The 20238-nt window shown below is 39.9% G+C and overlaps 5 protein-coding genes across 5 annotated transcripts; 3 read left to right on the forward strand and 2 right to left on the reverse strand.

The window, feature by feature from the left end:
* Nucleotides 1–1088: 1088 nt before the first annotated feature.
* SS1G_04346 (hypothetical protein) lies at nucleotides 1089–1844 on the forward strand (the record flags this gene model as incomplete). The annotated part of the gene is made up of 2 exons (XM_001594489.1): nucleotides 1089–1278; nucleotides 1339–1844. 2 exons carry the CDS (start codon nucleotides 1089–1091, stop codon nucleotides 1842–1844), a joined length of 696 nt encoding a protein of 231 aa, XP_001594539.1.
* A 3778-nt stretch (nucleotides 1845–5622) lies between these two features.
* Nucleotides 5623–6902, reverse strand: SS1G_04347 (hypothetical protein; the record flags this gene model as incomplete). The annotated part of the gene is made up of 2 exons (XM_001594490.1): nucleotides 5623–6639; nucleotides 6696–6902. The coding sequence occupies 2 exons, from the start codon at nucleotides 6900–6902 to the stop codon at nucleotides 5623–5625; spliced, it is 1224 nt and encodes a 407-aa protein (XP_001594540.1).
* Nucleotides 6903–8530: 1628 nt separating this feature from the next.
* Nucleotides 8531–9846, forward strand: SS1G_04348 (predicted protein; the record flags this gene model as incomplete). The annotated part of the gene is made up of 4 exons (XM_001594491.1): nucleotides 8531–8563; nucleotides 9047–9145; nucleotides 9360–9471; nucleotides 9680–9846. The coding sequence occupies 4 exons, from the start codon at nucleotides 8531–8533 to the stop codon at nucleotides 9844–9846; spliced, it is 411 nt and encodes a 136-aa protein (XP_001594541.1).
* Nucleotides 9847–10357: 511 nt separating this feature from the next.
* SS1G_04349 (predicted protein) lies at nucleotides 10358–11923 on the reverse strand (the record flags this gene model as incomplete). Its single annotated transcript, XM_001594492.1, has 4 exons — nucleotides 10358–10398; nucleotides 10718–10799; nucleotides 11471–11559; nucleotides 11902–11923. 4 exons carry the CDS (start codon nucleotides 11921–11923, stop codon nucleotides 10358–10360), a joined length of 234 nt encoding a protein of 77 aa, XP_001594542.1.
* Nucleotides 11924–13546: 1623 nt separating this feature from the next.
* SS1G_04350 (predicted protein) lies at nucleotides 13547–14238 on the forward strand (the record flags this gene model as incomplete). The annotated part of the gene is made up of 4 exons (XM_001594493.1): nucleotides 13547–13571; nucleotides 13608–13653; nucleotides 13907–13983; nucleotides 14111–14238. The coding sequence occupies 4 exons, from the start codon at nucleotides 13547–13549 to the stop codon at nucleotides 14236–14238; spliced, it is 276 nt and encodes a 91-aa protein (XP_001594543.1).
* Between the last annotated feature and the right edge of the window lie 6000 nt (nucleotides 14239–20238).

Genomic DNA, 20238 nt, shown 5'->3' on the forward strand with positions numbered 1-20238 from the left:
GCTGACGCGATCTGGTCAGGAGAGGGCACGGATTATCATTCTCATTATATTGACCGAGATATTATGAATCATCCAAGAACTCCACCACGGCCAATGTTCTAAGATGTTGCCAGCGGTATATTCTTGGGGTCGAGAGGGTGACATCATGAATGGCATGGAGTAATGCAATCAAAGAATAAATGAGTGTTTGAAGTGGTTAATTTTGGGATCGTGTAGCTTGCTTGGTGGATAACAGCTGTTCGAAGATACCTTGCTTCCAGATTTCACCAACTAATCTTCTTGATTGAGATGTTTTGATTCCTTAGTCGATTGGAATTCATTGTAGCCAGGGCCAGATATAAAAATACTTCAGATTGGAGAATCAAGCATGGCATGCCAGAATGCAAATTTGTGATCCTCTGATATAACGGAATCACTGTTTCAAAGGACTTGGATGTTTGAATTGCTAAAATCTTCCACAACGTGCAAATCACATTCACGGCCCATGAAACTTCATGAGGTCCATGCTTGTGTTTGTGTTCTTGTTTAGACGACTGCTTTAAGCATGTAGGCTATTGGAGATTCTAGTACGTTCAATCAACCTGTTCGATAGATTGCCATACACTAGATTGCCATACATTGAATGAGTACCGTGGAATACAGTTATTCAGAGCCCTTGAGCTCTCGTGGAATAAATGGAAGAGGGCGGGCAGCTCAGGAAGCTCGAATTGAAAATCAAGAGTTTAAAAGAGGATATAATATCAATTAGCCACATGTGTAGTAAAGACAACACACAACGCAAGTAGAAAAGGGAAACGATCAACTAATTGTGTGGGAACAGAAGTTTGATGTTAAACTCAAAGGAAATCATCGGTACAACTTGCAGTCCGCGTACTCTAAATCAAGTTAGCGCACCGGCTCGCGTAAAGTGGTTTCATTCAGAATCTCGCGTTCCAGCCTCTTCTGATATCCTTCATCAATAATCAATTCAACATCAACCAACCTTTTCTGTCTAAATCAATACATCAATTCGTCTAATCGTCTAATCTTCCATAATATCAAGTCCCCAGCTATATCAACAATTCTTCCACCAGATCAATAACCCCACGATGTATCTCAAGCGCAAACGTTCTGAATCCGAAATCTCCACCGCTTCATCGCTCCTACCCAGTCCCCTCCATTCCAACAATGCCAATTCTATGAATATCGATTCCACATCAATAGCATCGCCAAATCTCTTTTCCTCTCGTACGAGAAAGCGTCACAGAGATAATCGACCAAATGAAGAGACTGTTCATCGTATGTCCGCTGGTTCCAACAATCCACCGTTTGCGAGTCAAGCATTAATCAACTCTACAGAACATACTCTCTCTCTCCTGTATTCCGCTCAACAGCCTTCAAATATAGATACAAGCTGTATGTCACCTCCATCGCCATCCGCAATTTCTCCCCGTACAATAATACCTCACCCGCCGAATAACCCTGCACACCAAGCCTCACTACACTCGTTCTGGCAATTACCATCAAACCGACAAATTTCACCTGACAGCGATTCTTCTTATGCATCATCTACATCGGTCTCTCCAAAAACTATCACACACCATCTTTTCCTACCCACCAATTGCGAGGATTGTGATGAATCACTAGCGAATAGAGAAGGCGGTGACGAAATGGATGTAGATACTATAATGGATATTAATATGCATGGAACTGGAGAGACAAATCATGGATGTACTAGTTGTGGAAAGCAAGTTTGCCATTCTTGTGCTGTGAGTAATTTGGGGATGGAAAGAAAATGTTTAAGTTGTGCGGGAAGGGAGAGAGACGGGAGGAAATGGGTTGGAGGTTTGGGGTGGATGAACTAGGGAGTGGAAATTTAAGTTGGATATGAAGCGAATACCCTGTGTGCGTTTCTTTGGAGATATTTTATGGATTGTCGTTGTCTATTCTGTTATGATGTCTAAAGCTTGGCGTTCAAAATTTGTGGAAACGGTTGATTTCCTATCAGGATATATTAATGTACAAGTCCTGAATGTTGATGAGGTTTCCTATAAATGCTGTGGAGTAAGAAGTATTGGATAGTCCCTGCTCTAGCTTCTTCTGTTTTGATATCTTTTACCCGTATAGAAGTAAAACAATGACTCTCCCTTCAACACATCAGCAACTGCTTTAGTGATGACTCCTAGTCAAATACAGCAAGCCTTTGCACCCTTCCTTCATAACTACACTGTTAGAACCAAAGCAAAGCTGTGAGCCTTTTTCTCTCATTTCTCTAAACTTTTTCACATTTGTCTGTCATCTCCATTCATACACATGGCATCAAAATAGCCCTTCACATACATATTACCCATACACTAGTTCCAGCTCCTTCCATTCCAACATTTGTGCAATAAATATTTATAGAAAAAATAAAGTCATCAAAATCTGCAAATAGATGATAGACTACTTGAATTTTCACTTCGCTTATTCCCTGTCTTTCCTTAACAACGACTTACCCTCTATGCTTTTCCATCGGAAAAGAGAAGTCTCTCCGCTCAAGGCAGAAATTTAGAAGAATAAATTTGTTCTATCCCACTCCATTCTCGAAATCTAGAAAACCATAAACGGAGATCCGAAACAAGAATAATGCTGAAACATCACATCACCCATTCATTCTCGTCTATAAGAAAATCCCCCTATTTCCCCCTCCTCCTTCTCTCCTCTCCTCTCCATACCCTTCGCAACCTAACATACAAACACAGAATCACAAAACCAAATCACAACCCCAACAGCAATCCCAGCACTCAAACCCCAGCACTTAAACCGCAAACCCAAAAATCCCCCACAAAACTGAATTTTCCACCAATCAAAATGTGTAAAAGCATAATATTCGATTTTAACTGTCCCCACTACGAACGACGACTCCGTCGCTGTTCTTATCAACGTCGTACTCGTTGTATTCCTGAACACTGTCCGCGATATCATCGTGTAGATAGGGAGGCTAGGAGGAGATGTGCTAGATGTATAACGAGGAGAAGGAGGAGGGAGAGAAGTGCGAGGAGGTGTAGGGTTATGTGAGTTGCGCGAGGTAAGTGAGATAAGTGAGGTAAGGTAAATGGTGGTTTTGGTAGGTGTTATCTTATGGATTTTTGATTTGCTGATGCTTGGAGAGGATTGGGAGGTACTGGACTGGGTAGGTACTGCTTACTATTGAGTTTTTTTTTTTGATATAATATAATTAGATATTAATGAAATAAATTTGATTCTTGAATGGCAAAAGGTGATTAGTCAGTTCCCTTTTGCAATGAGATACAGGATGTGAAAGTAAATTATAATTTAAATATATGTTTTTTTTAACTCTTTATAACTTGATACACAAGAAGAAGTCGACTATAACATTCTCTCTATATCTCCATGGAACAATACTCTTCTCTCCTATGTAGCTTCACACCTATTGCTATGAAAATAACTAACAAGTGAATATCTCTATTTTAGATTATCACTGAATATAATATAATTTTCAAAGTCACCTATCAGATTTATTTTAGTATTTATTTACTTTTCCCCTCCCATCTTATCATCCCCTCTCATCCCACCCACCAATCTCTCTCATTCTCTCATTCTCTCATCCTCTCATCCCATCATCCCATCATCCTCCATCAAATTACCCCATCCCACCACCTCCAAATTCCAACAAACCAATCACCAGATCTAGACAGACCACTTATAAAATCCCATCCCATCCCACTCTATTCCCAACCCTATAATAATTCCTAATCCACCATTATACAACATAAAACTTATATAGGTATATATATAATCTCCCCAATATCCATAGACTATATCCCCAAGAAAGCAAAATATATTTCCTAAAAACTGGAAACTGGAAACTTGGAAACTGGGAGGACTCGAATAATTTGTATGTGAAGTAAGACTTGCATACATTATATGTGCATAGATTTGCTAGGCACAACTGTTTAGGAATTGGACTCTTGATTATCTGAAGTATAGTTTGCACTGTATACCACTCAAACTTACATTAGACTTCTCCCTTCCTTTCATCCTCTCCATCCCATCACACCCCTGACAACCAATCCCCTATAAACAATATCTTTTTTTATCCTCGCACTCCCTTCAAACTTTCTTCCCCCACCCCCACGGAAAACACATTACATCACCCTCCTTTCTATTCATCCCCCTCCTTCTCATTCATCCCCTTCACACTATCTAGATTACCTACTTACCACGAACCAAGCAACTCACCACTAAGAAAAGAAAAGATAACATATAACGATATGGAAGATAAGATGACATGATATGAATGAAAGATGAACGAACCAAAATGAGATGAAATAGATTAGTTTCTTTAGTGTATAAGCAAATAGATGAATGGATGAATGGATGAATGGATGAATGGATGGATGAATAGATATCTGTGTTTTATTATATAGAGAGTTGAATGAATATCTAATGGCTATGTTTGCTTGATCATTAATTAAATTGTCATGACTTTGACCTTTACATGAAGGAAACTGTTCGTACCATTATCACTTGTAATTACAGATTCATGTCACAAAGTCTAAAGTCACATATCGTCTTCATCACAAGCAAAACAATATACATTCACATCAGATGGCACAACATTATGATGATCAGGTAGGTATCTTATTATCCATTTTATTTTATACCCATCCATCCATCCATCCATCCATCCACCTATGCATCCATGATAACAATCCCCAATGCACTTCGCTCCCTTCACTTCGCCCACAACATCCACCAATTCTTGGATATCAAGTAATAATCCCCATAACTATTGCGGAAAGCACGCAAGCCATTCTTATTCTGATTTGATCTTGGGTATCTCCATCCAACCATGCCACCTATCCTACCAAACAAAACCACCCCGAAAATAAAGTTCCTCCACCAAATCCCCATCAATCAATCTCTATTAAATAATCATGGAAGAATCTCCCATCCTTCCATCACCATAGATCCTCAACAATCTATCCACATCCACCCATTACTGAAGCATAACATCCTCCCGATAAGAAAGAATGCATGTCAGTAATGAATGCATTCAATATCCTATCGTGCTCCAAATTTTGATTGATTGTGACCCGATTTGAATCCGAATTTAATGTGCAAGAAGGGTATGAAGAGAACTAAAAACTTCCTGCAGAAACAAAGAAAATATCCACACCCAGAAAACCAACTCCATTTCCTTCCTAATTTTTTCTTCTCCAGTCACATTATCTTCCTTTTCAATTACTATCAAAAGGTAGATTGCGCCCCGAAAAGAAACAAAGGAAAGAAGTAAAAGTTGATTGCTGAAGAGCGGTGTGTGTTGTAATTGTGTGTTGTAAATAAAAAACGCTAGAACGACAAGATGATTGTTTTGAAGAGAAATAAAAACCGACGATTCGCTAATGCCAGATATTTTTCAATGGAAAAATAGGTCGATGAAACGCGCTGATGTCGAACAGAGAAACGATGAATTCTGTAGAATTAGGCTTCTGATCGAATGCCATGAGATAACCGATGAGTTCGGCACAATCAATACAAATTGTGGTACATGTGAGGGTGGTGTGGTATGATTTCCGAGATCAAGGCATAGATGATGCAAGGATGAGAATGATTCAAACAACTTCAAGGAGTTCTCAGTTACTGCATGACGATGTCTTGTTGATATGGCTGTTGCTGATATTGTTGTTGTTGTTGACTATATTGCATCTGAGCTTGTGGAGTTGGTGTGATCGGACATCTAGGTGCTGAAGTCTGATAAGGTTTATTTTCATTTCCATTCCCTTGACCAAAATATTCTCCTTCGGGGGTAATCGGCGGTGTGAGGTAACCATTGACAACATGCTGTCCATATGCCTTCTGCGGTGTGCTGTACACATCGTGTTGTTGTATTGGCTTCTGGATAGCGGTTGGTTCAGCGGGGGGAGTTGGTGGAGTGACATGGCATTGGCTCATAGCTGCTTGTTGGAGAAGGAATCGTCGAAGCACTTCGGAGACTCTTGATAACTGTGGAGCAGCATATTTTCTTGCGAGGACCGAGGATGGTTGATTAAGTTGTCGAGAAAGACTTAGCATCAAATCCGAATCGACTTGTCCATAGGTATCCATCTCGGGGCATCCAAGGATATCTCTCGAAAGTGCCAGAGATGCACGGGCCATTGCTGAAGGTTTGACTGAGACAAATTCTTTGTGGTACAGAGCCATTTCACAGATGTACCATGACATATGTTCGACGGTCATATCCTCATACTCAGGTCCTTCCAGTAAGGCCAATTGAAGCCAGCTATCGACGGTAGGGTGGCCAATCATCCACTCCAAAGTGTTCAATACGTGCCATTCCATCTGAGTGAACATCTCCTCGTCGTATAACGAGCAGCACATTGACTTTAGTTCTCGAATCATGGGAACTCGCTCTTTCTTGTCTCCATATTTGGCGGCAATGAGAAGTGCAGCACATCCAACCAATTGATAATGTCTCTTGTAGACAACACGACGCGAGCAGTATCTGTCGAGAAGGTTAACGGCGAGATGAAGTGTTTCTGGAAGAAGTTGAAAGGCAGAATGAGCTTCGATAAGGAAGTCGATGAGATAAGGTCGCATGAACCATTGAATCTCTTGTTGAATTTCTATCGAGGCAACGTCTGGCATAGTCGCATCCTGTGGAGATGTTAGCACAACGTCACATGAAATCAGTACAACGCAGAATAATTGACCTCCATCGATGCCATGTGATCAATAATATCATCCATGTAAGCATCACAAGCTTGTCGAGATAATTCGTTGGCCATCGCTTCTTGCCTCCTTCGACCCATCATCTTGATATATTCTTGAGTATTTGGTCGAGGTTGCTGCTGTTGTGATTGTTGTTGGAAAGTATTATCCTCCACGAAGAACGTGTCACAAGGCTGACTATATGACATGTTGAAGGTGATTTGGAGTTGTGGTTATTGTGTGTTTGGTTTTAGGGAAGGAATGGACGTCAAGTTCTCCTGGAGCTTCGACCTGACAGTGGCTTTCAATATAGGCGCTGGACTGCTGTATTGCTGGTTGTAAAGGAATGTGCTGTATAGTTCGATAGAACGATACTTTAGGATAAATTATTATTAGAGAGTGTGGGGTGGAACTATAATTCGAAAATGAACGTAAATGGCCAATAAAAGATGGCAAAAAATGCAAAAAGCTGAACCTTTCAAAGTTGATATTGATGAGGTGGCAGGTGAATATCACTTTATAAGATATCGGAGAAAAATCTGGTGAATTTTGGGATTAGCGAGATTTCCAGCCGGAATTGGAGTAGATAGGAGAAAAGGGAGATGCTGCAATCATGTCGAGGTGGACAAGGGGAATGCTTTTTTGATCATGCAAGAATGTATGGACGTGGGAGGGAGAGGGGGACTCGAAGCGTAAATTGGGGAGCAAGTCAGAATTCGAGACTCACCAAGGTAGATCCCTCTTAGATGGAAGACAATGGGAGGGTAATGCGGTAGAAATGTTTAAGATATTCTCCGGAGAAGCTAAGATAGGATGAACGAGTAAACGTCTCCGATCTTTGACTATCTTGATCTTTTGGTGTAGTTGCGTGCCGAGTATCTGACGAAGAGCTTTTGTGGAAGAATGTTGTTCAAGGTGAGATGCGTGACCGTTGGCATGTAAAATGCTAACTAAGTAAGGGGAACCAAGAGTTATATGTCAGTCAATGCCCTCCATGAAGAATTTTGCTTGTTTAATTGAATGAGTCTTGGGGTTGGGAGGTATTGCATAAAGATGGGGGGGTTCAGGATCAATGCTCACCTTGAACTGTCGAGTATCTTGGCTTTCAATTGTGGAGTCAAATCTTAAACTCCTTTCTTATAAAAGAGTCGATGAGATTGAGATTGACAACGGAAGGAGGTGCCACTTGAGAAGATTATTGAAAATTAATACTTCAACCAAACAATACAAAGAATAAAATAATTCGAGGTATTGGAGATTGAAGAATTTGATTGAGAAAAAATTCGAAACTTTTGGCAGAAATAACACAATTTTTTTTTGGTATTGAATTTGTTCTGAAGAGTGTCGAGATGAGGAAGGGTTAATGTTGAGAGTTGATTGGAGTGAAGTTGTGGTGGGAGGAGGGTGGTTGAGTAGGAGGGTGATTTCGATGCTGAATTGAATGACTAGACGATGATGCCCTTTACTTCTATTCAGAAAAGAATAATCTTCGTGATTGTCGAGACGAAGATTGAGGGAAGGTGAATGTGTATGTAGTAGTTTCTTTCTGTTTTCCTCGTAGAAAGAGACAGCTATGGACAGTCGAGGGAAAGTTTCAAGTATGAATATTGTTGTGCATAGAAAGCTGCAAATGTAGCAATTTTCTACCAAAATTCTTGCCTGTTTTTTTCAACTTTCTTCGAGCTTCAGCATAACAAGGTGTCAATTATCCAATGACCTCTTTGATTCCCTTTAATTGATATATGAATGAGGGTCTTTCGGAGGAGAGGAAAAGAGAGAAGAAATTTGGAGAGAAAAGAAGAAGAGGGGAGGTTGTGTAGTTCAATGAGTGAAAAGAATGGATCGAATGGATCTCGAGAGAAGGTTGAGGGTAAGAAAGTACGCAGTAGTGGAAATGGAACTAAAAGAGGGTCTCTTCTTACACCAGAATAGGAATGGTTTAGAGATTATTACTTTTTGACATGGGGGGGAATTGTATAAGTGGAGTAGGTGCTTTTGCAGGTATTGAGTAAGAAGTAGTGAGTCTGGCTGGTGTGTGTGGTCGGGCTTTTTCTTATTTATTTATTTATTTGACGACTTTCCTTGTTTGGCTAACGGGGAGAATTATTGCTGCATCAAGAAAGGTATCCAAGTAGCTGGAAGTGAGAGAGTGTGAGGTTGGGAGTAATAAGAAAGATATAGATATATAGATAGAGAGAGATGTGGACAGACAAGTAGACAGATAGGTAGACAGCTAGACAGACGACAGACAGACAGAGAAGCGGTGGCAGTAAAATATCTCCACAAGCAGCGGGAATTATTATTATATACGATATATAATTCTTATTCTCCCTCAATACCTACTACCTACTAGATACCTCCAACATCAGATGAAAAATCCCTAATCGGCGTTGTGAATGTGAATGTGGATGGATATGGATGTGGATGTACGGAGCATTTTTTAATGGTAATGGTGTGCTTTGTTGTGTTTTATTGAACGCGCTCTTCCCTGTTGGCTTGTATGATGTATGATGTATGTAGCAAGAACCTACTACCTACCTACCTATCTGGTTTCTTCATTACAATATGTACTTCAATAATAATAAGAATCCTTGACGAATTGGAATGGGAGAGACCAACACGGAAGTGAGCTTTTAATAGTATTTTAATGGTATGATTGATTTCAGTTTTCAATAAGGATAAGAGGGATGGAAAGATTGCTTGCTCTATCACCAATTATTCCTAATAGAGGAAAGGTTAGAATGCTTCTTCTTCTTTTGAGTGAAGGCATGGAAGGAAGTAAGTATTATTGTATTATTTATTGTATTACTGGTAATGTACTTGTACCTACGCACAATTATTATTACACTTACAGTATTATTATTAGAGAGGAATGAATTTATAAGCCAGACCGAGAAGAGGCAGTCGACTAATAATAAATGACCTCGGAATTTCCTTTGGGATCATTTGAAGTCACAGAAAAGTACGGGGTACTAGGTATACATAGCAAGATTTCAGAATGGCACGATTTTCGTATCAATTGATGGCTCTGCTCCGGTTAGAAAAGTCGCGTTTTCATGGTTTTCATTGGTCCCTGATCCATTTTACGTATTTCCTCCTTCCGGTGCATACCTATCTTTTCCTTATATTGATCCTGGTCCCCTTGAATCTTGATGTATGATGCATCTTAGCCATGACATTACCCAGCACACACGCCAAAACGCGTGAGAGACCCAAACTAACAGGTACTTGATTGATTGATGGTTATTAGTGTAGCATTGACTGGCATAAGCTCATCGTCGGTTCACAATGATGTAGGGTAGGGTATGTTTCTTGTATGGATCTCATGCATTTTAACATTACAGAGTGTTATAATACTACGGAGTCCCTCCTACTCGAGTGCTTTCTAGGCCATGGATCGACCCTCAGCACATAAATTCAGAGACTTTGACTTGGTACCTACCTAGTACCTACCTAGTACCTACTGCAAAGCAAGCACATTTTACTTGAATAGTATGATAGGAACAAACCATCTCCACTCATGTTCAAAGTATCATCGTATCACACACACACATTCACACGCACCTCTTTCATTCACCCATCCCAGAAGTCATATCTGAACCCCGACAGCTCAAAAGCCAGACATCCTAGAAATAAATCGAATCTCTTATACTTTTATTGAAATCTAACCATTCAAATATCCTTGATTGACACGCCTGAGAATACCTGCATACATGCATCAACCATGTCAACATGCAGGAAACAATACCCATGATTACCATCAAGCTTATTTAATTCATTTTGACTGGCTTATGGATCAATTCATATATTTCACATATCTCATTCATAATTCATTGATTTGATATTATTAACTCGTTTATGCTTTTTATACGGGGTATATGTATGTCATGTTGGAACGACATAAAAGCTTCACCAAGGATATGCACCTCTTTCCCCTATTTCCTAATTGTCTGCAATGAAGGGCTGAAGATGCGGCTCATTGGTCAATTGACTTAATTACGAGAACAAGGCAAATGCATCATACCTGAGCGAATCAATAATCTCATACCAATAATCAATCCATAGAAAGCAACACCTTGAACATGAGAATCGGATCTCGCCCAGACCTTTGATCATCTTGCATATTTTGTACCATCAGAGACACCCTCAACCGCGTTTCAAGAGAAGGATAAAAAGGTAAAGATAGAATAAACCCCAGCCTGTGAAGCTCAGATACAAATGAATGAACTAACCCGTTTATATATATATTCCGGAGACACATAGGAGGTACGATAGATATCTTGTACGCGATACATTATTTCCTAGGCGGAAACCTTCCTCGTCTCCAGCTTATTTCAAGCCACCAGTTCGTTGGAGTCTCCGTTTGATTTGATTAGATGATTCCAATTCGTTGTGCTATGTTGGCGCAATCTCCAAACCGTTTGTATTGGGGAATCACCATGGTCCATGGATCCTGTACTTTTAACTTTCCATCGTTTTCGGAATTTCCAATTTTCAAATATGCCGCTGAAATACTTCGGTAGGATTGAAATGATCTGCAATCAATTAATCAATCGACGACCTTCCCCAGACCAGACCTTGAGCTACCATTTTGATTGAGCAGCATATCAATCCCCATTATCCATGATTTGCCAGTCTATAAAGTCCCCTAGTATCTAGTGTTTGGTACTGCATAGCACAAAGCATAAACTTCCACACTCTAAGTATCTAAGTACCACCACTAATAGGCAAACGCCAACGAAAGAAATGATCACAACCACGGAGGAGATATAGCCACCATGCCATAGAAGTTTTCCGGTCCACTTAATCCTGAAACTATTACTGCCTTCCAAACAAAGATATCAAGATCCGGTTCTTCTTTCGGGCCTGGTTTTGAGCAATCATAGGCTATTCATTCAAATCATCCTGTCCGTACCAAATTGCGACTAGACTTGGGGTAAGTTCATGCACAAAATATCTGCACCAGATGATCATCAATCAACTCAATCCATTCATATCATCGGTAAATTAGCAGTTCAGAGCTCATCCAAAAGTCAAGAGCTTCGAAATCAAACAGACCCGCATATGCAAATTCGCCAAGTCCCTCCAAACTTCAACAGCCCCAAAGGTAAACCATTTGATACCAAAATGGACCAAACTTCCTAGACTTTCATCCTCATGACCGTTTATCCTCAACGGAAAACGCGGCGTCTTAATCTCTGGACTTACATTTATTGTTCTGGTGCGACATTTTGACTACTTCTATCTCTTTTAGACTTCTGATTTACCCTCAATCAAATGAATGGCAGGGAAAGACAAGATGAGGATTCATAATGTAGACAGTAGAATTGATGGACCCGGCAATTCGGTACATAAAAATTGTGAATACTATATAGTTTAGGTGGAGTGAAATATGACATGTGCATCTCATCTCATCCCACCACATTCATAATTACAATACATACATACTAGGTAAGATGCCAAACATCGTTGCTCTAACCACCCTATCCACTTACACTAGCTAAGTACTCCGTACAAGACTACCATACCAAACTTTCCTAAATCAAGTAACACCAATTTTTCCCGCGCTCACGCGATGCCGCGCCCGCTCCGCTCTACGAAAAACGCGTCCCTGTCCTACCTATACTACTTGTACTTTGTCTGTCCACACGCGATGACGCTACGGAGTACATTATCCTAGACTAGACCTGGACCTTGACCATGAACCAGAGTTTCCTACCCGATCCATCTATCCTATCACAAGGACCTTCCTTCCTTCCTTCCTTCATACGAGAGCCAATATATCCTAATTTCCTTTTTGCCACACAAATGGTCACACTTTCACAGGCAGGTGAAATAATTCACAAGATACTTACTTACTGACCGTACTGGTGAAGTTTGAACCAAGGTCTGAGATATCCAAGAAAAACCACAGGAACTTACGAAACCGGAAGATTTAAAATTTTTCAGGGTCCTGGGATTTCATTTCCGATCTTTTTTTTTACTTTTATCCCATATATCTATCCTATTTATCCTATTGATTGATCAGTTAATCAGTTGATCAGTCAGCCAATCGGTCAGCTAATTAGTCAGTCAATAAGTCAAGTCACTCACTCAATCACACCATGGAATTATCCTCCCCTTCCTAACCACTCACTCTCTCATTCACATATACTCTGTATTTCATACACACTTCACAAAACTTAAGTTTTATTAATCAGATCCAAGACTCAACTAAGACTTACAATATATGTAATATCCGAATAATCCCCTCCGGGATCTTGCGCCGCTTGCTATGTAGTATAGTACATATGTACAATATCGGCGTCAAGCGGATCCCGGCACGCACCTCGGTTACATTTTTATGCTTGGCTAGGTAGGTATGAATGAACTTCTCATGAACTGCTGGTATACCTATATTACTTACTGTGCCGTAAGAACTAGAAAACTTGGGAATAACTTCCCAAGGTCTAAGGTTCTCGTAGCGAATGGTTATTATATATTGAAAATATTTTTACCTAGTATTGTAAGGTGCTTGAACTTTGCGGTATGTAGGTATGTAATATGTAATATGTGTGTATATCATTGGATAACATATAGAGAAAGAAAAGAGAAGAAGAGATTTTACAAACTCTTTCCGCGAGGATCCGCTGATTTTGAAGATGGATGTTGTTGAGTTGCCGCCTCGGTACTGTACTACATATCGCTAGTTGGTAGCTCTGCGGTTGAATTTACTTATTTCATTTCTCCGCATTATTATGGATGGATTGGTGGTTTTGTTCTGATGGTTTGGTATATTTTCTATATATTCTGTAAATTCTGTACTACGTAAATTGATTAGAGCGTGTTTATTAATCACTTATATTCCTGCAGTATGTATATTAAAGAGAACTCTATAAGTAAATGTGAAAAATATATTGTATATCTCTGATTAGTTTGTACTCAAACTCTGTACATTCTCTATTCCCCACAACGTACACAGTATCTTCAAGTTGGGTGTTCGTCAAAACTTATATCTTCAGCCTCATTTTTTATTATAACATTTATATTATTTATATTATATCATATCACACCTCTGTAACTAGGATACAAACTAGATAAATACCCACTAGATAAACCCGTCCCCTTAAAAAAACCTCAGACTAACCAATTCTTACTTACTCAAGTACTAACATAGGTTATTCTACCGACTTTCCGTCTCCATCCATTCAAATACTGTTACTCCATTTCGTAGTCTCGGTCGTCGCCCTCCTCTGGAAATCTCTGATCTGATGATTCGGGAAGAAATTGAGGATACTTTTCGCGTGGTGCGTGCGCACTGCGTACATCTTGATTCTTAACTAGACGGGACAAGAGTCTTGTTTTGCACGCGTTAAGTAATAAGTTACTTGATGGAGTAGATTGATTGACTGACTGGTTTTTATCTAAACTTATGAAGGTCAGGATGATGATCAAGATGATGATGACGATCAAGCGTCATATATCAAGTATAGAGTTTATCATCATGATTTCATTAGCAATTTAGGATCTTTGACACGAAACTTTGATAGTCGCGACTCCCAGTGAGATTTTCGCGTTGCGTGTATATATGTGTGTGCGCGGAGGACCCGATATCATATCTTCGCGGGAGAGCTAATCCATACTATATACTAGGTATGTACAGAGCATTGCGGATGGGAATAGTTAGTAAGTAAGATGTTAGAGTATTTTCCTACTTTCTTATTATAAGCCTATGAATAAATGATCTTTGAATACTCGAGTATCCGTAGGTAGGTATCTATATCTGTAAAATATTGCATGCTCTGTTACAATTTCTATTTGAGGTTTGATTTGATGATATAATTACTATCTATCTATCCATCGATCGATTACATAGCATAGCAAATATCAATCCAATAGAATACCATCAACCCCTCATCAATCAATCAACCACCCACCTTATCTACCTACACAAAGTACATAATCTCAATCCTCACTCACCGTCTGAAAATTCATCCTCGCTTATGTATGGGGTAACTGTGCTTGTACTTGGATTATGAATGTGATGATGGTGCGTATGTATGTATGTACGAAATCCCTATGGAGTACCTATGTATGTATGTATATGCAGCAGAAAATTTCTTCCTTCCACCTGAAGGTCTGAATGAGGCTGCTGGTGGGGAGAGAGGATTATCATTTATTTGAGATTGTTTGATTTGTGGAGTGGGAAGGGATCTTAGTTTGTACTCTGTAAGTTTTATGATGTCGATGAGTGAGGATTTATATTTATCCACTACTGCTTGCTTCACTATCTGTACTTCATATTGCCAAACCTGGATATGTTTAATAGATATACTATATAGACATAGATTGGATTGTTTAACACGTGAGTTTTCATGCTTTCTCTGGCTTAAAGCTTAAACTTACTTGTGCCAGCTTACCAAGGTAGGTTTGAACTCGAGGTATCTACCTAGGTGAGAAGCTTAAGAGAAATAACTTCCAACTTCCAACCCCGCATTTTGTGCTCGCTTGCATAGGAAATCTAGGATGGTGAAAATAAAGTTATGCTATTTATGTTACCGTGTATATATTTATGCACTAACCATAATCACTATCACTATCCAATCCAATCCAATGATAATCTTAATTCTAATCCTCGAATACAATATCATTATCTTCAGAATTCGAGAATTAACTCGTTAATAATAATAATCTACACCGAGTATCCAAGTTTCCAGATGGGATCTATGTTCCATACGTATATGTACGCAGCAGACACTATGTACGCAGTAAGTATGTCTTAATCCTCACCTCACAACACAAGCCTCTACCCATCATATCACATCACATCACATCACATCATATCACCAAAAAGATCCGTTCAGCCTTCTAGATCTCCGCCCCAAATAACAAAAATAATCCCACCTCCGAAAAAAATAAGCAAGAATCAGAAACCGCGGCACGACCCTTACAAATTTATAGTTGTGAACACTACCGGATACACAAATTTGGTAGCGGAGTAAGGGAGAATGAGGAGTTTTTGAATCATCCGGATACTTTTTAACTTGGTGCCGACGTTTTTTTGACTTGTGAGTCGCCCCTGAGTGATGTGCGATGGAATTGATGGTTTTAATTCTTACCTCTTTTTTGTTATTATTATTGGGTTTTAGATGGGTTTGATGATGGATGGGTTTATGATGTATAGTACGGGACCCGAGTCTTAAGGTTACTGTTAACGACTTGGATGGTATGAATTGGGCAAGATAGGTAGGTAGATCTAAGAAGTAATAATAATAGTAAGAATAGGTTTTAACCCTATTAAATATCTTAGACTGCTTTTATTATATTTACTTTACTCGAGAGTAATAAATATTAAAATAGATATATCATCATGATTAAAGAACACCTAGCTAGCCTAGGTAGTCAATGTTACTTACTTACAACCCTTCTCTCCACCCACATACAGCAAAAGAGCCTCAATCCGAGCACAAAGCTACACACATCTAAACTCGGCATGACCGAGCTGCAAGTACCGTCGTACACATAAATTTAGCCCCCAAATACTAGGTATATTACATTCCACTCAACGCGTCAACGCGTACGAGATACTTACTGTACATGTAATTTTGTAAGAATGCCTGTGGAAGTACATACTTGCATATGCAGCTACTCTGGGCGCGGAGCTGCTGAGCAGCCGGAGCTACATATAGCGCGTACAGGATGGTGTAAAATAGGATAGGATAGGATAGGACAAGGAGGAAACTTGGTTTGAGGCTGCAGCGCAGCGCTTTGGTGATGAGATTATTTGTAGCTCATGATGAGGTTTGTGTAGCAGTGCTTTGAGTCTGGGATGCGCGTTGGAATTACTAGTAACCTTGTGTGGGATGCCTTGCCTTTGTTGTTAGTCGTGATAAGTGACGTGAGGTGAGATGAGATGTGAGGCGGAGGGACAACGGCGGAGTGAGTTTTGGTATTAATTGTATTTATTAACTATATTAGCAGAATATGTTGAAGGATAACTAGTTCTATGTAGTTACAAAATGAAGCTATGCTAGCTAGAAGATGCTATTTGTGTACCGATTTATGCGGGGTAATGCATTTTATGTTGACTTGTATAAATAGGGATAAGTTCCAAGGGACCACGAATAAGGCCTCGGTGCTTCTAAATCTTTAATTTGTGGAAAATGTATTTCGACATCTCCATTATAAATCAAGAAGATTCGAAATACTCAGAGTCTTAGACTCGATGATTGATGAATTGTTGATCTTCATGACTCTCTAGTGCTGTCTCCGCGCTGCTGGATCATGGCGGGATCATCAGATATTACGAAGCTCGCGGAACGGAGTGGAGGTACACACAACGATCAGTCATGGGCTCTGACATCCTCAATTCAGGATTTGTTCGTCAATTAGCTCATATGAAGCTCATCACTGCCACAACCTTGTCTGGTGCACAGAAATCATAATGTATAATTAGAAGTTCGAATAAGAAAAACCCGATCTATCTATCTATAGCAAATACATAACATCATACATACATACATACATATACAGCGGCCCGACAGAACAAACTTTTCACCAAGAGCTCAAACTCAAAAACCAAGAGTCTCATACCTACCTAGTTCAATAAAAACATAGCATACTTCAAAGCCTGAAGTTAGCCAGGATTAGATCACGCAGTCAAATTGAAGGTTTGAACGCAAATCTTAAGAATCATCACGAGCGGACATCTAGGTCTTGTTTCCATTTCTGTTAACCCGTGTCGGATTTTCACTATGCCAGGCTGTCATCGTATTGTATTCCCTAGAGGATAATCCGAGATCTTCACATTGGGCTGCGAACAGACCTAGGCGAGCAATTGCTTTTAGTGTTTGTTCAAAAATAACTTTTATACGAAAATCAACTAAAACATCTCATGATTAGATATTTCAATAAAATATACCTACGGAGTAAATTATTAGCATGCTAGAATCACGAAATCCTGGACATTAGCACAGAAAGCCTCATCGCGAATCTAACACGCTTCCCTAGTTTTCCCCACCCATTTAGTTGGTGAGTAACGCTGTGTACTACTGTAAGTAAAGTATGGAACTGGGGATTGCGCACTTTAATGTTGTATCCCCGAGAGTGGAAATTTCTGGAAGGGCATAGGATAGGATAAGAGGATGTCAATGAGGCGGCTCGGTGTATCTCAGCGTCGTGTTCTCTTGTCCGGAATTTGAATGAATAGGTATGAATGGGTGGCTTTGTAAGGCTAGAAGGGATGGATTATTTGGGGTCGCGGAATTCTGTGGAATGAGCACCGAAGATTGCTAGGTAAGGCAGTAAGGTATTTGGGTAACTGGAATTGGAAGGTGTGTCTGGTATATTTAGACGGGGGTTTGCGTCTGTGAGTGAGGTTAGTGAAGTTAGTGAAGTTAGTGAAGTTAGTGAAGTTAGTGAAGTTAGTGAAGTGAGGTTCAGTTGGATACGACATTAAACGGAAAACTACTGCGTATGTATGGAAATTGAATTGATACGCTGGAAAGTCATCCCCTTTTCCATGGTCTAAAGTGGTGGGTGGCTGTGGCTGAAGAGATGAACAAATTAAGAAATTAACTACCTAATTAACTAATTCTCAATTCGAGTCTTTCATTGGTCAATTCATTAATCACCGCCACACTATACACGCATCACGTACCTCCTGTTATTTTTCATCTCATCTTTAGCATCATCTATGCACAGGTATTAAAGCCGTCAAGCTATTGCAAATTCCCCATCCTATCACAAAATACGTATATTAGTGCCGCATTCAGGAAACTCAGCTAGGAACTCATTGACACCAACAATCCTACGGCCCACTCACACGGATATTGATTGATATTGATACATTTACTTCACATCACGAAACCTATTCTGCTTGATCTTGCCACACTTGCGTTCCCGTATATGTAATCAAATTAATGATAATGTGTAATGTGCATAAACCTAGTCTGACGCGTGGGAGAACGAATTGTATGCTATGTATGGTATGGGTATGATATAGAACGGAGAATGGAAAATGGAGAACAACCCAAATAATACGAAACTCTCACCAAATATACACGCTTCCTGGTGAAAGTTTCAAATAGTAATTACCGTACAGTATGTACTCCATATGTATCTAGGTAGGTACCTATAGTAGAAAACTCCCGTAGTCCTAGAGCCGCAAGCTATACTCGCTACAGATACAGTCACCTACCTACCTGTCTACCTAGTATCTACAGCACATACAACCGATAACATCCGAAATTCACGTTCCTCATAGAGTATTAGAGTCATAGTAATAAGAAGCAAGCATGCAATATTGCAATATCCGAATCACAAACCATTCAATTTCCATCAAACGTCCTGCCTGCACTGCACTGCACACATTTTACTAATTACCCAGCTTTACCGCACTCGTCCTAGCAATACAGCTCTACGAAATCCTTTCGTAATCACACGCAGTCACGCACCCACGCACCCAATGCGGTTGTTGTCTAAGACCCCATCTCTCGGATACGGAAGATCTTCGTTCGTCCTTGATTTTCGGCGGTGCTGGCTCAACCGAAATTGCACCTCATCATCATGGAAGCTTTTGCTGCTTTTTCTAGAATATTGTTTGATTTACATGCGCAGGAACCGACTGAGTAAAGGATGTCACTGTAATGGTTTTGATTGATTGATTGAAGGATGGATGGATTGATTGATTTGATTGATGGATAGATGTGTTGTCAAACAGCCAAATTTATCCATGTACGCCTTGGATCAAGGTTAAGGATGCCAATTGCAAATAGGAGGAGATTGGGATTTTCGGGGTCTATGCAAAAGTCGTGTATACATGATATGATGCATATATTTCTGCGGAGTAGTATGGAATTCCTCTCTTATGAGACTGACCAACCAACCAACAGTCCGTATGACATGGTTCCAACACCTCGTCCACTTTTCGCCTTCTTCATTTCCTTGGGTTTATTTTTAATTTTCTATCTGAAGAATGATCTGCTATGCAGCTAGGAAGCGTACAGAAAGGATGATAGATGGGTTGATAATTCATCGAGCACGACACCTCATTTCATGCATGCATGCATCCTTCCTTTTTCCCTTTACTCTGATCGACAGCACAGGAGAGGAATATGTAGTACCATGGGAATTAATCAATGGAATTGTAAGTACGAAGGTGCGAAGAAGAGGGGTATATCTCGGGTACGTGCAGCTTCTTCAGGGCAATGGAGATTGTTTGCGAGAGAGGTGGGACAAGGTGCTGGGAGGAAGCCTTGTATTGTGATGTATAGGTGAGGCATTGGTCAAGTGCTTAATGGCAACGCAAAGGGATGAAACATCTTGAGAAAATACCTGTGATCCGGCTCGAGAATAATCAAATCAAATACTCTTTTGATTGTTTGAGCTACTCGTCATATCCGATAAATGTATCACAAACAATTCTCTCTTTCTGCTTTACAAATGATTATCTGTCTACCATCTAGAAGTTCTAGTGGGACAAAAAGCTCCATTCCCGACGAGGAAAGTTTGCATCTCATTTCTTGAGATTGTCGGGAAGGTCTCATGCATATTTTGGAAATTACT

This window comes from Sclerotinia sclerotiorum, genomic scaffold (assembly GCF_000146945.2).
Source record: "Sclerotinia sclerotiorum 1980 UF-70 scaffold_5 genomic scaffold, whole genome shotgun sequence".
Classification (NCBI taxonomy): domain Eukaryota; kingdom Fungi; phylum Ascomycota; class Leotiomycetes; order Helotiales; family Sclerotiniaceae; genus Sclerotinia; species Sclerotinia sclerotiorum.